A 15386-nucleotide genomic window follows, 5' to 3' on the forward strand; every position below is an offset into this window, starting at 1 on the left:
TGGACAAAAGGGGAAAAAGTTGATATAAGAAATTGAAGACCAATAATGTTGAATAATAAAATAGGTAAAAGACTGGCAAATAAAGTAGATAAATTACTTGAATATATAATATTTGGTAAAAAAAGGGAAACAAAGACAGGACTTATTATGGATAATAAAAGAAGTGATAGATGACATTATAAATAAAAAGGTGGAAACTAAAGATATGGTAGGAGCTGTGAGGAAAGCATTTGTTGGAATACAATGTAAATGTTTATGGGATATATTAAGGGATTATAAAATAAGTAAAAAGATAATAATTATGTCAATATATGGGAAAAATAATGTGAGAATAATATTAAATGGATGGTTAAGTGAAGAAATAGAAACAGAGTGTGGAATAAGGCAAGGATGTCCAGAAAGTAGCATTTTATTTTCTTCAGTCGTGAATGTTGTTGTCTACAACATAAATAGTGTTAAACATGGCAGGTTATAAGATAACGGAAGAAATACGAATGCCAATAATTTTTGCATATGCAGATCATACAGTCATATTCACTGAAAATAAAGAATGTATTAAAGCAGGAATTAGAAAGTTAAATAGCTGTTTAAAATGTTTGGTTTATGTATAAATAAAGACAAAAGTAAATGGTTTGGATTTATGGGAAATATAGAAGGTATTCAGTTTAATGATGAGGTTATAGATATATTGGGTATAGCACTTGGATCAGGTGAGCATAGAAGAAAAACCGTGGGGGAAATATGTGTATGTTTTGGAAATCATATAAATTGTCGTATAAAAAGTGTATTTAATAAATTCAATTCTTTTAGGCAAATTAGCCTATTTAGCAAGCATACACATGACTCTGTCTGGGTATGAAAAAGAGATAATGTCCATTCTGTTTTCTTTTATATGGGGATCAAGGCTAAATCCAGTTTGAAGAGGGATTTCTTATGTTAAGGAAGAGGAAGAGAGCTTACGATTAACTAATCCAATTTTTCATGCAGCCTCTTTGAATCTTTATAGAGCATTGGTAGTTAAAAAAGAGAATAGAAATTTAATATAATATATATTGAATATATATTTTTGGAAGAGATAGATTTAGGGAAAAGATGAAAAATTATGTGAATTAAGATATAAGAGTATAAAAATAATATGTTTTATGAAAATTGGATGTAAATAATGTTGAAAGAAATGGCAAACATGACCTTTACTTCAGCTCCTTCTTTAGCTTTCACATGTGTTCTACAGCTTTCACCCAGGATATCACACTGTTACCTGCTGGCTCAACAGTTATATGATCCAACTCACCTTAGCTAAGCACTGCGTTCATGTGTTGTCGATTAGCAGATATTTAAATATAATGAATGAACATTACTATGTTTTCCCATGGCAGCATTTAGAGAAGGAAAAAAATGTTATTAGAATAAGATTTGCATAGTGTAAGAAAATATATGCATGTAAAGATTTTTTGTGGAGATTGACAAAAGGCAAATTGTCTGTTAAGGCTAACAGGCCTGATGAAAGAATATAAAAAATAGTGTGTAACCACTGTAAAGAGGTTGGAAAATAGAACATGTGTTTTGAAATGTTCTAGAGTAAAGAAGTTATGTGAAGAAATATGTAAAAACAAGATGTTGAAAGGTTTTTGAAAGGATTAAGATTTAAATATGAGTATTATGGTAATAAAAAATGAATACCATCTATAAAACTTATTCTGTATTTTATGGACAATATGGAATGAGAGACTCAATGAAGTGAAGTTTAATGGGAAATGGATATTATCAGAGATTTTGAAGAAGATACATTTTTGGCTATGGAAAAAGGGCAGGAGATGATTAAAGCATATGAGACTGTATTGTATTATACATAAAAGTGTAAATAATTGTAAATAATGTATGTTATGTAAATAATGTATAGAAGTTGTGATAATTAATAAAAAAGCCCTACTCTTTCACTTTGGGGTTCCAAAAGGCTGCTGCTTTTGAGAGCCATGCCAAGATGGATCAGGAAGCAGTGAGTATTATGTCAGGTTCTGAAACTCGGGGGGAAAAGAGATAATGTCCATTGCATTTTCTTTTATATGTGGATCAAGGCTAAATCCAGATAGAAGAAGGATTATGCATGTTAAGGTAGAGGAAGTGGGATTAGGAATAATTTATGCAGCCTCTTTGAATCCTTATAGAGCATTGGTAGTTTTAAAAAAGAGAATAGAAAAGTAATAGAATATACATTGAATGTTAAATATAAGTATTTTTGAAAAAAAGATAAATTTATGGAAAAGATGGAAAAATTATGTGAATGAAGATATAAAAGAGTATCAAAACAATTTTTTTATAAAAATTGGATATAAATAATGTTAAAAAAATAGCAATCATGACTACTTCAGCTCCTTCTTTGGCTTTCACATGTCTCTCTACAGCCTTCACCCAGGATATCACACTGTTATCTGCTGGTTCAATAGTTATATGATCCAACTCACCTTATCGGAGAACTGTGTTCACATGTTGTTGTTTAGCAGATATTTCAGTATTAGGGATAACAATTATTATGTTTTCCCATGTAAGCATTTAGAGAAGGAAAAGAGAACTGCTATTAGAATAAGATTTGCATAGTGTAAAAACATATATGAATGTAAAGATGTTTTTGTGGAGATTTACAATAGGTAAATTGCCTGTTAAAGCTAACAGACCTGATGAAAGAATATACGAAATAGTGTGTAATCACTGAAGAGAGGTTGAAACAATAGAACATGTGTTTTTGAAATATTCTAAAGTAAAGAAGTTATTGGAAGAAATATGCAAAAACAAGATGTTGAACGGTTTTCAAAAGGATGAAGATTTAAATATGAAAATGTTTGACTATAAGTATTATGGTAATAAAAAACAAAAAGAGGTTAAGAAAATAGAAAAAAAATATTCTATATTTTATGGACGATATGGAATGAGAGACTCAATGAAATGAAGTTTAATGGGAAATGTTTATTATCGGAGATTTTGAAGAAGATACATTTTTGGCTGTGGAAAAAGGGTGGGGGGATGATTAAAGCATATGAGACTGTATTGTATTATATATAAAATTGTAAATAAGTGTAAATAATGTATATTATGTAAGTAATGTATATAAGTTGTGATAATTAATAAAGACTCTTTCACTTTGGGGCACCAATATGCTGCTGCTTTTGAGAGACACACCAAGATGGATGAGGAAGGAGTGAGTATTATGTCAGGTTCTAAAACTCAGAGAAACTAGAAATTATAGTGAGGAGGCTGTTGCTGAATCTGCAAATCGACAACATGTGAACACAGTGCTCACTAAGGTGAGTTGGATTGGATAATATAATTGTTGAGCAAGCAGATGTCAGTGTGATATCCTGGGTGAAGGCTGTAGAGAGACATGTGAAAGCCAAAGAAGGAACTGAAATAAAGGTCATGATTGCTAGTATTGCAGATTTATCAGACTGACTACAGCAGGAAGTGCATTCATAGATCCATAGTTTCATAGGTAAGTGCTAGGATAGCTGCCCTTGCGGGCCAGTTTAAGCCAGGCTAATTTCTCTTGTGGTGCTTCAATTAACCTAGCAGATGTTTTGTTAGATTCACCTTACCCATTTAAAAAGGGAGTAAAGAGGAACAATGACAATTCAGGAGAAGTGTATTCAATAATGGTGGATTCTGTATTGTTGGAGATAGTGAGTAGTATGCAGCAGAAAAGGAGATATCATTTGCAGAGATGCTCTGTGAAAGTGAAGCAAGAGTAGAAAACAAGATTTTTGCATAACCAAATATCACTAGTGAGACTTTATTCAAAGAAGGTGGCACTCACAGACTGGTGTGTGATTTAGGATGCAGCTTTTTTGGCTCCTGATATTTGATCATTAATCCACTTATGAAATAAACAATTTCCATGGCAATGCTTTTGAGTTATTCCAATTAATGGATTTTTTTCTTTATATTGCTGGAAGGGAAAACATGTATATAACTAGAACAAATATCCCTTTTCTGATATGGATAGATAAATAATAAGATAACTTTTTTCAGGGAACTAGGAATGACTGTCTATTCCATAAAAAGGAAGTTTGGTGTATGAACTGGGGCAGGGGAAATAGGAATGTCCTAGCAAGTGGTGAAGAATAAATTGCAACATGTGCCATGTATAATTATGGTGAATGGATAATGAGGCAGAATTAAATATTAAGGATTGCAACATGTTGTACTTTTGTGATAGAGGTATGCAATTTGTCAATGACTGTGTTAAAATGAGTTGTAACTTGTTTGGAGAAAGAGATCATATAGTAAACAGTTAAAAAATAAAATAAATCACAATATGTCTTTGAGAATGTTATTTTTTTTTTTTTGGTTTGATGGGGAAGGCACAAGAGAGGCGAAGTTGCAAAAGAGAAAATTGTTCCCAATACTGTAATACTGTTGGAAGATGGAGAAGTACAATGCTCAGAGGATGATCATCAAGGTAGTGATGAAAAGGAAGAGGAAAATGAAAATGCACAAACAGAAAAAAATCAGATTTTGAATAGGAAAACATGCAGTGCTTGACAAGAAAGTAAATAAGAATGGAGAAGAAGAAGAGGAAAAAGAAGTCATGATGTTGCAAAAATTATATAGCAGACAACATAGAAATTAAAAAAGAAAGACAAAGTAGGTAAAAATGCAAAGAAAGGAAATGGGTGACATTTCACATATATTCATTGAATGTAAATAGTTTTAAAAGTTATCGGAGATGTGTTATGCTGTTTTATGATATATATAAATAGTTTTAAAAAATTACCAGGCTACAGCATATCTTCAAAATGTATAGAAAAGAAAAGTGTGCTATACTGATCAATACTTGAGCTGTAAAACTAAAGGACTTTAACAATAGTGGACTTGGGGGGGGGGACTAATAGCTTTTGACTGAAGACGGGACAGACAGTAGTACAGTTAATCCAGTTGGATGCATATACTGGGTTAAAGGAAAGGGTGAGGCTTTTGATAAGTTAAGTATGGAGCTTTTCTCCCCGGGCCTCCGCTGAAAATGGACCCACGTCCAGTCGGACACTCCCGGTCAACAAATTTAAATAAATAAATGTAATGCCAAATATGGAGATAGTGGTAGTGTGGGAACTGCAGTTGTGATATTAGATGTAGGGTGTTATAATTTGCAGGAAGTTTGTATAACTAGTACAATTAAATGCCCGGGAAGAAAAAGGACATACTTATAGAAAAAGGACATACTTGTAGAAAGAACTCCATGAAAACAGAGGTTGTTTTTTTTTTCCTTGTTTTCAAAAAATAATTGTGGGAGTGTATGTGGGGGTGAAGGATGTTATTTGTTTAGATCATAGACTAATACAGGCAGAAAATGGTGATAATACACAGGTTATAGGAGAATGAAAGGGAATGAAAAGCTACATAAATATGTGCTTGTGTTGCATCTTTAGATATTATGACGAAGGAAAGAATTAGTTTATTTGAGAAACATAAAATTATGAGGCTGTGCTATGTAAACCATACAGAATGGTGGAAATGTATAAGGAAAAGTATAAAATAATATATGTACAAATTAAGAATAGTATTACAGTGGAAAATAAATGCATATGAAAAAGATAAACTATTTTGAAAAAAGTTGTGGGACTGAATGATACAATGTGTTTTAACATAGAGAATTAGTTAAATAAATTAAATATGAAGAAAATTAAGATTATGTTAATAAGGCAAAGATACCTTGGTAATGGTAAAAAGTAAGAAGTTCAGATTTTTTTAGGAAAATAGGCTAAGATGGAGGGGTCTGGAATGACAAAAACAGAAACAGATAATGGATTTTTGGAGTCAGAAGGTGATAAAATATCGTACAGCAGTATGTCAGCAATGTATTTTGAAAGAAATGAAGAGAGAAAGGAGGTATGGAAGGTATATAAAATAAAATAAACTGTTGGAAGTTTACAAAAGCAGCTTTGATACATGAACTGAAGTGAATTTAGGAAGGGCATCTACGGTATGAATTTTATAAGTGTATGAGAAATAAAGAAAATGAGTTATTTAAAGGTAATAAATAAATGGATGACAGAAGCATTATGGGATGAATAGATGTGGTGGAATAGTATGTTATTTCTGGAAAGACAGAGTGACATCTGAAGATCTGATTTGTTAATGATGGTTTTACTGAAAAGATTTTAAAGAGTTATGAGTGATATGCTGCAAGAATATGTACATGATTTTAAAGGGATGATAGATTTAAGAAAATAAGTAATTAAGGCCATTAAAGGAGAGAAAACCAGATGCTAGAGTAGTTGTTTGTGATAAAATGAAGGTGTTTTATAATGTAAACCATGCACAGCTATGGGAAATTTTGAAGTCATACAGTGCAGATGAAAATGAAGTATCCTTATTGAGGAAGGTTAATGATAGTACTTGGGTAAATACTGGCAAATGTTTGGGATGGCAAGTGGATTAAAACATGCAAAGAGGTAGGACATGGTCACTTGATGAGTTCTGAGTTTTTATAGTAAATATAGTTATGAGGCAAGTGAATAAGAAGGTAGAAAGCACAAAGTTAAATTATTAGGGTATGGTAACATTGCAATACAGAAACTGACTTACTCGGTACTGCAGAGGAGGATAGTATCCCTGTCAATTCCCATTGCACTGATTTGTTTCCCTTCTCAGAATTTGTAAAGAGGTTTGATAGAAAGATGCTGTAATTGCTCAAGTCTACTGAACTGTCCTCATTGTTCTGTTTTGGAGGTAGAGAATGAGTTTGTAGAGTTTCAGTAACAATTTTTATTGTAATCCCTGAAGATCAGAGCAGGTAAGTTGTCTGGATATATTGCATGATTATCTCTGCCATAATTTAACATGTCTTTTACTTTTGATGTTGGTGAATTTGGGAAGAAGTTCATGTTTTACCCTTAAAAGACTGTTTCAGCAGAGCCCCCTGTTTTGCTTATTTATTTTTCTTAGCATGCTCCCTTGGATGGCATGATTTCACAACAGCTTTGAGGTATATTGATACTGAACTGTATTAGCAGATGCCACGAGCCTGGACGATAAATGACTCTTGTAGCCTAGAAAATCATCTACATATTATATTTGTTTATCAATGCACATTTGAATGTCATTGGTTCTGTCTTACCATGATTTGTCTTAGTACATCCCAGATCTTCCTTTGCGCTTACACCTACCTCTTGCTTTAGTTGGCACAAGATATCACCTTGCTACTTGCAGTGAATTTCTAGATAATTAATGTTTAAATTGCAAGCAGCATAACCAATTCATTCAGTGCAAACTGTAGGGAAGAGGGTCATAAACTCCTATCAGTGTTATTAAATGTAGTAATTCCAGAGAGCTGTGTTTCAAGACATTGTTAAATATATTCACGAATCACTGGTTGTGGAAGAGATTTAGTGTTGAAATTCATTCAACAGTGAATTTCATCTTGCTTTTCTGGAAACAATCAGGGATACTCCAGTCTTTGAGTAAGGGTGTCTCCAGGCAAGTCCATACTTACCAAACTGAATGAAAGTGGTTTCATATGCTGTTTGCTTACTAAGTAGAAGTAGCCCAAATCCATAGTCCAGAGGACTAAAGCCTTGACTACAAGCTAGATTATCTAAATTTGAATACTTGCTCAGACATTGGAAGAGTTGTTTTATTATTTTATTTTTATTTTTCTAGGACATTCATTTCCATTTTGAATAAATAAGGCTATGCACAAAACCAGTTTTGCCTGCAACCTAGGTATTGGAGCATCTCTCATAGATATTTGAGCTCTTTTTTATTCATACTGTTCCTTGGTTCCTGGTATCTGACCACCCATAATTATCTTGTAAGTAACAGTAACAAACTGTTTTCTTACATTTCCTATCTGTTGCATTCTTCTTCTGAAAACTAGTCTTCTCTTCTATGCTACCCATTGTAGTAACCATAACAATTTCAAACTTGCATCTAAGGTCAGTACTGGTTATTTCATTTCATTGATTTTTCTACATGTTGCTCCTAAATATTTTCAAGTTTTTCTGTGTATTTTCCTCAGTATGACTTAATATTTAACACTTAGCTGTAGAACAGGGCTCTCTCTGTCAGCATGGTGAGACTGCAGTACATCACATGGTCTTTTATCAGTAGGGCATTACATTCAGTACTCTGCTCTTTGATACTTATGATCTCATCTTATGTAATTTGCAGTGGTGCCATTGCTTCCTTTTTTGGTAAGTTTGGCAGTCCTGGCATATAATCAACATACAGGTTCTCCCCTACCAGTCATTTCTGCCCTGCTTGGTAAATCAATTGTAAATCTCCAATGACAATGAATAAAATTAGGTGCTGCAAAATAAATCCAAATGCATATTCGTTGTGAAATCTTTAAAATGGCCCATATGAATTTAATTCATTTTTATAAAAATGTGTTAAGCAAAGTTAAAGAAAACTGGAAAAGAAATGGTGCATAGGTTTGCAGTATTCTAATTTAATCATAGGCTTTTACATTTTGTTTCCATGATTTCATCTATGCAAACCAGTATGCCTTTTGGCAGTAGGTGAAAATCCACGCATGCTGCTATGACCTCTAGCTAAATGCTAGCTACAAAACTGAAAGAAAGATACATTACAATAGATACTACACTGTACATTAAAATAAAGATTTTCCGATTTTCTTATCCTTATCTCAGTATATAAGGTATAAGGGTGGCTGCCCTTTGTAGCTAGAGAACTGATGTCTCTCCATTATTCATTAATCATTAACCTTTCACCAACAGTTCCTCAGTGGAACCATGTGATTGTACATCATTGCTATTTGGATGAAAGTGGAAATCTTGATCTAGGACCTAAACAATATGCCATAGTTTGCTTTTCAATGTAACCCCTTAAATATACCTCTCAACTGTCCAGATTTTCACAGAATTTCTAGATTTTCGCCTCATATTTTTTATTTGTTCTTCATAAAATTTGTGTTTTTTTGACAAATCACTGAGTTTCACATTTCAGAAAATGCATACTATCACAAATCCTGTTATTCTAGCAAGTTTCTAAGTTTATAGGAGCAATATTTAAAATCCATCCCTATTTTTGGGTCTTTATCCTCCCTTATTTTAGGCTGTGTCCAAATTTCTTGTGCTAAGAGGTTGAGAGATATTAACTGAATTGTTCTGAATAAGGTATAATATATTTAGAATACCTTTAAGGAAAGCTTTACCCAAAAAGTGATAAAATTATGTGTTTTCCTCATAGCTTTATCATCTATGTAGCATGTAGGTCACAACCTATAAAGCCTATACGTGTTTAGTATACATTTGTAGTGGTTGCTACATATATTTGTAATTTATCATGACTCAGAAAAATATCCCATGAGGACTGCCACATTGATGTGATTTTGATTTTTTAGGCTGCCTCTTTTTCACACTGTATTTTATGTACCCTAAACTGTAACACAGTCTAGATGGAATCAATCTCAATGTCATGCTTTTATAAGGCATTTTATATTCCAAGTCATAGTTCTAGTAAATTTGTCCTAATATCTCTATATCTGTCATTTATTTTATTTTTATTTCTATCTGCTAACTAGCGTGACAGACAAGTCCAAAGAGGTATTTTATCTATGTCCTGTGTCTAAATGGACAGAAGATGCAATTGTACAAATCAGAATGTTTCTATACAAGTTATGCAGTCAGATTATATACAAATATATACAGTGGAGGCTGTTTTACATTCAGTTTTGTGTGTTTGTATATAGATATATAGACAGATAGATAGACAGACAGGTAGATAGACAGATATAGATATATCTATACAGGGAAGGTCAGCGAGAAAATACAATCATCTATAGGCTACAAAACCAGATAGAAAGTATCTATAGGTAGAAAGTCCAGAGATAGGTTGGAGAATTAATAGTCTTTAATCAGTAAAACATTTACATGCTCAATCACTATGATGTAGCTCAGCAAAGGTTGTTTTGAGATCTGTAAGAGTTTTTTGCCTATAATATCAGAAGGAAGATTGTTCATTATAGCTGGACCAAGCCTTGAAAAGTTGCTTTTCCTAAATGTTATTTTAAAGAGTGGTGGTGTATGCAGGGAAATGTGATCAGGTTGAGAAGTTTCTAAGGGAGTAGTTAGGTACTCTGAGTACAGCAGTATCCTTTATTTAGAATTTTAAATGTCCGTGAACCAAGTAAGTAGGTAGATCTTTCAGTTAATAAGAACCAGTTTGCTTTCTTCAGCAGAAGGCAGTGATGGGTATACTTACCTGTCTGTAGGGCAAACCTACAAATTTTGTTTATGGTGATCTGAAGGCATTATGTTTTGTAGGATAAATGAAAGGTCATTAGAGGAAGAGCATATTCTAGTTTGGGATGCAGAACATTTTAGCTATGGCCAGTCAAGCAACAGGTGTAAGGAGCTGAGAAACTGTATAACAAAACTTCAATTGTGAGAGGACTATGTGCATGATGATATATGTCTGGGTGGAGAAATCAGTAATTGTTATGCATCATTATTTGTATTTTATGGATGTGGATATGTTATTGTTTTGTAAATCTGTTGTTATGATTGCAGGAAAATGAGGAAGTTTATTTAAGGAAGAAATTAGTGTAACATTTTTTTTAATTTTTTATTAAGAATTTATTGGTTGTAGCCCAGTAACAAAGTTTATTACTGAATGATCGCTATATATGTGTCTGTAAAGTATGAGGTCATTTATTAACTTGTAGTAGGAGAACTTCGTCTGCAGATAAGTACTGTGTTCAAGGACGGAAGGTCATCTAGATGGTCACTGATGAATAAGGAGACTAGGAGGAGGCCTATTACAAAACCTGGGTCCCTATTATTTTAGTGAATATAATGAATTGCAAATGCTGTTTAGTCGAACGTCATTATGCAAAATGGCAAAACACCGAAAAATCACTGGGCCATTTTTGGGACTTTGCCATTTCCTTCACTGTGGTGCGATCTTTATTTTGTCTTTTCATTTTTTTTTTTTTTTTTTTTTTACGGATCAGCGATTTTCCACTGATTCATGTGTTTAGCATTTTGGGTTTTCAGGGATTGTTGATCGATTATATAGTGCTTGCAATTGTGTGCATTCGCTTATATAATATAGACCCCAAAACTTTGAGGGATGCCTGTGTCGTGTTGGTTGGCTGAAGATACTTAACAAGTTCTATTCTTTAAGTAGCATTTGAACCATTTTATAGCATTTTGTTCAAAGTTAAATTTATAGTACTTGATGAGAAGAAGGTTGTGATTAACTGTTTTGAAAGCTCGTGTCATGTGTACAAATATACTAGTAGTAATGAGGACATCATTCATGTTGCAGTACATAAGACTTAGTGATAAGAAAAAGAGCTCTAGTGGTGCTAAAAGCATTTCAGAAGCTATATTTTTTGTCCCATAACAGACCGTAGCTCTTTATATTTTGTAGTAATTGTTTGCATAGAAGCTTTTCAAAGAATTTTGTTAAAGGACATAATGTAGAGATGGTGCACCAGTCTTTATGAGATATGGGGTAGGGTACCTTTGGAAGGGAGATAACTGTGGAATAGTGTACCTGTAGAAAGAGATAAGTCGTAGATGAAAGTAAGATGCTTCCAGAAGTGTATCACCACTCAGTGCTTAATGAATTGGTGTTGACAGTTCCTTGACCAGGTAAGGTGGTTTCAATAAGTGTCCTGTACTTTTTAATTTTTTTGCAGATAAATGGATAGTAGGAATATTTCAGAGGGCAAATATGAGAGTGCTTGCTCAGCCGTGAAGTAAAACTGAACTCTTTTCTTCATGTAAAGATTTTTCCTACATGTACTTCTTTGAAAAAGAGTTTGACTTTAGCTGTTAGTTATGACTTAATGACCCCAGCAAGGCACACACTCAAGATATAAAACTGAGAGTGATGAGTGGCAGTGAGAACTCCACGGTTTATCCTATGTTATGCAAGCCAAGACAATCACATTTCTTAAAGAAGAATAATTTGAAAAGAAAAATATTATAGTTCAACCTTTGTTATATACGTCAGGAAAATGAAATGAAGAAATTTAAATCAAAAGCAGTAAATAGTTTTCTGATGCTAGTCTCACCTAACTAATGAATTAAAACAAAAGAATTAACTCAGATTGGAGCTTAGCTACACTGGAGACTGGGTTGTCCTTTATCTCTGAAGCATCCCGTGCAATTTTTCCAAAGTAGTTATAAATACAGATTTTTTTGGTAAGTTTAGATAAAGGGATAGTGAATAACAGAACTTCAAGCACTAAACTTATTTTAAAATGCAGAGACGAGACAGCTATGGCACTCATAAGTGCGGTGCTTATTTTGATTTTGTTATTTCACCATACCAACCACTTCTGTTTTAAGTCTTTCTTTTTCTATCTTTCTTTCTTTCTCTCTCTTTCTTTCTTTCTTTCTTTCTTTATTTATTTATTTTTCAGTAGACTGTTTCAGTGCAAAGGCTTCATGAAGGACACATTAGAGGTAGAACAGCATTTTGCAGAAATGAAGGAGCAGTATCTACTATTAACCAAATTTGAAAGCTATACAGTACAAATTTGTGACGAGCTGACAAGGCCAAGATTTTTACAGCAAACCATAAAAACGGGGACTTTAGTTTTTGTACTGAATTAGCTTATAACTGAAGATTTTGTTTATGATTATGCATCCTGTAAAAACTATTATATATGTCTATACAGAAGCAGGTATGTATGTATGTGCACACAAAAAGAGGAAATAGTTACCATTTAAAGTTGGTCTGTGCTAATGTACATGGGAAAAGCAGAACTGAACCTGACAACTGTGGCTTGTTATTTGAATAGCAGTACTAGCATTCATAGATTTTTGCCATCTGCAACAGTCACAAGTATATATATATATATATATATATATATATATATATATATACATATGTATGTTTTCACTCAACCGTCTATTATTTATCAATCATTGCCAGCAGTAGCTGATGATGCTGTCTTTATATTTTGTGTAGATATTCGTATAAAAGTATAACAAAAGACAGATGTTGCTCACAGGCACAGTGGGTAACATTATCACTTCACAGCAAGCCAGACTCCAGTTTGGTTCTCAGTTGCTGTGCGTTCTGTGTGGTATCTGCATGTGCTCCCTATATTCATGTGTGCTTTCTCTCATTGCTCCAGTTTCTTTTCACATTCTAAAGACATGTGGTAGCTAGTTTGGTAACTTCTAAATTGTCTGTAGCTTTGTGTTATGTAGTTCCATACCCTTCTTGCCTAGTAAACTTGGTGGACTATGAAGGCAGATCACTGGGTCACCAAAACATGTCAGCAACAATTCACAAGCAAGGACAGAAAAAATAACAAGAGAGTTAAAACTGGACAGCACTTCACAGCTTCTTCTGATTTACTAAAAAATACATTTGTCAGATAAAGAGGAAACCAACATTTACTGTACATTTCATGTAACGCAGACTAAAAAGGAGTTGGTAGGATTATGGTGTCTGTGAGTACCACTGTGAGTACAGCTCTCAACCCCAAAGGCTATGGCTTCCCAGTGTACGTAACCCAGATAATTTAAGGAAAGCTGTGTCAGCAGTGATTTATACATTGACAGCTAAGGATAATAAGATATGGGCAAACACAGCTCACCGTTTTGCAAATTAACCTGCAGACTGCATTACGCAAATTTAATGCCATTAAAAGAGTGTGCCAATTTGTCTGGAAATAATTCCCCTTTTGTGTTTTGTCAGAGGTAACATTTCATGCCACTGAAGTAATTTAAATGTCTTTGATAAATTGGTTGGGAGGCTGAGCTATAATATCAGGGATATATTTTATCACACTAAAAATGAGAAGACTGTTAACTAAATTGTTTCAGATATTAATCTATTACACCCTTAAGTGCTTTCAGGGAAGTAGCAATTTGTGCTGTCTTATGCTTTTGCAAGAGATAGACCATTTACACTGCAGAATCGAATGTTAAATTGGATATAACTGTTTAATGAATATGAGCACAGAAAACAGCAAAAAACACTTTCAACATACATAAGGTGACATTAAAGACAAAGTAAATAACTAGAACACCACATCTGTCAACAGCGATTCAGACAAAATGCCACTTAAATAGGACGTATAAGCTAAGGCTACGGTTTCACATCCAGAGTATGGCCTTGATTATACATTCTCATTGCAAATAATTTGACTGTTATAACTTGCTGCAAATGAATGTCAATAAATATGCAAAACAAATATGCCAGTGTGCTGACAGGCTTGTTGTGTGCCCTTGTTCTTCTCATTAAAGTTACCAGAAGCAGCCATGAAACAATTTTAAAAGTAGGTTTAGAAAGTCTAGACTTCGCTGCTTCAACAGATAGAGAAATACACAGCTTCTTTGCTTGATATAAGTACAGCTGTACAATGCTATACATTTTGTACTTACATTTCATGATTCACAAAGAACAATCTTCCTTCCAGATAAATGCCATCATTTTTATTAAGGGGTACAATACTTCAGAATTAGTAAAGCGTGAAACAGCATCAGTTAGATGTATTTGTAAAATCTGACTGCATTTGCATACATTCTCATGACAGTGAGATTAAGAATGCTTTACTATTAGGTTAGCTTTCTGTATTTTGAATTTGTTACTCAGGATAACAGTAAGACCATTACTTTAGTCAGAAAAAAAGTATATTTGGAAGAGTAACGTATGGAAGGTGAGCATTCTGCAGATACCTGGTTTTCATTCTGTGCAGTAATCACAGATGAGGATTGCAGAAGCTGCATTTTTTAAATAAAAGTGGTCTCTTGCTCTTTCTTGCCAAAGACAGTGAAATTAACATGCAGCTGGGCTCCTCTGATAAATGGATTCTGTTAGGTCACTGAGGGGATGCATGTGACATTAAGTGATTTACAGTCCTTTACCTTAATGAAATTGTTTCAGCGAGATGACGCTGAGAGCTTTTAATGGATAGCTTTTCTTGATGTAATGAAATTGCATTCCTTTGGCATTTAATATAAGGTGCAGTTATTATTTACTGGAGCTTTCCCTGAGCTGCTGTTTTGTGCAGACTGATCAGAACAAAAAGAGATTTTCAAAGCCGCATCAAGGCCAGAATGGCGTGTGACAGTTGTAAGCAGATGAGTGTGTTTGTCAGAGAAATCAGCTGGCAAGAGCTTGCTACCTAACCTTTGAGGATGCTTTGCATTTACAGTTCTGCTAATATTCATCTCTTCTACTTGTATCCTCCTTAATCTGTTTAACAGGCAGCTGGATTACAACCAGATCAGCTGCATTGAAGATGGGGCTTTCCGAGCATTGCGTGATCTGGAGGTGCTGTAAGTACTGCTTCATTGTTGTATACTATTGTATAGCTGCATGCTAAAGTATTGTGCATACCTGATTTTGTACTACCTGCATAGTATGTATACCTCTGAATAATTAACCAGACTTTTTGTTAA

The 15386-nt window shown here is 33.7% G+C and overlaps 1 protein-coding gene across 7 annotated transcripts in view; it reads left to right on the forward strand.

Moving 5' to 3' along the window:
* Positions 1-15386, forward strand: part of SLIT2 (slit guidance ligand 2) — a 1414056-nt gene that overhangs the window by 927185 nt on the left and 471485 nt on the right. For all 7 annotated transcript variants that reach the window (XM_044062070.1, XM_044062072.1, XM_044062071.1 and 4 more), the window contains exon 6: positions 15192-15263. In XM_044062070.1, the coding sequence (XP_043918005.1) occupies positions 15192-15263 (72 nt within the window). The remainder of the gene's footprint in view (positions 1-15191; positions 15264-15386) is intronic.

The sequence above is a fragment of the Protopterus annectens genome, chromosome 2.part1, assembly GCF_019279795.1.
Source record: "Protopterus annectens isolate FY-2018-M chromosome 2.part1, PAN1.0, whole genome shotgun sequence".
Taxonomy (NCBI): domain Eukaryota; kingdom Metazoa; phylum Chordata; order Ceratodontiformes; family Protopteridae; genus Protopterus; species Protopterus annectens.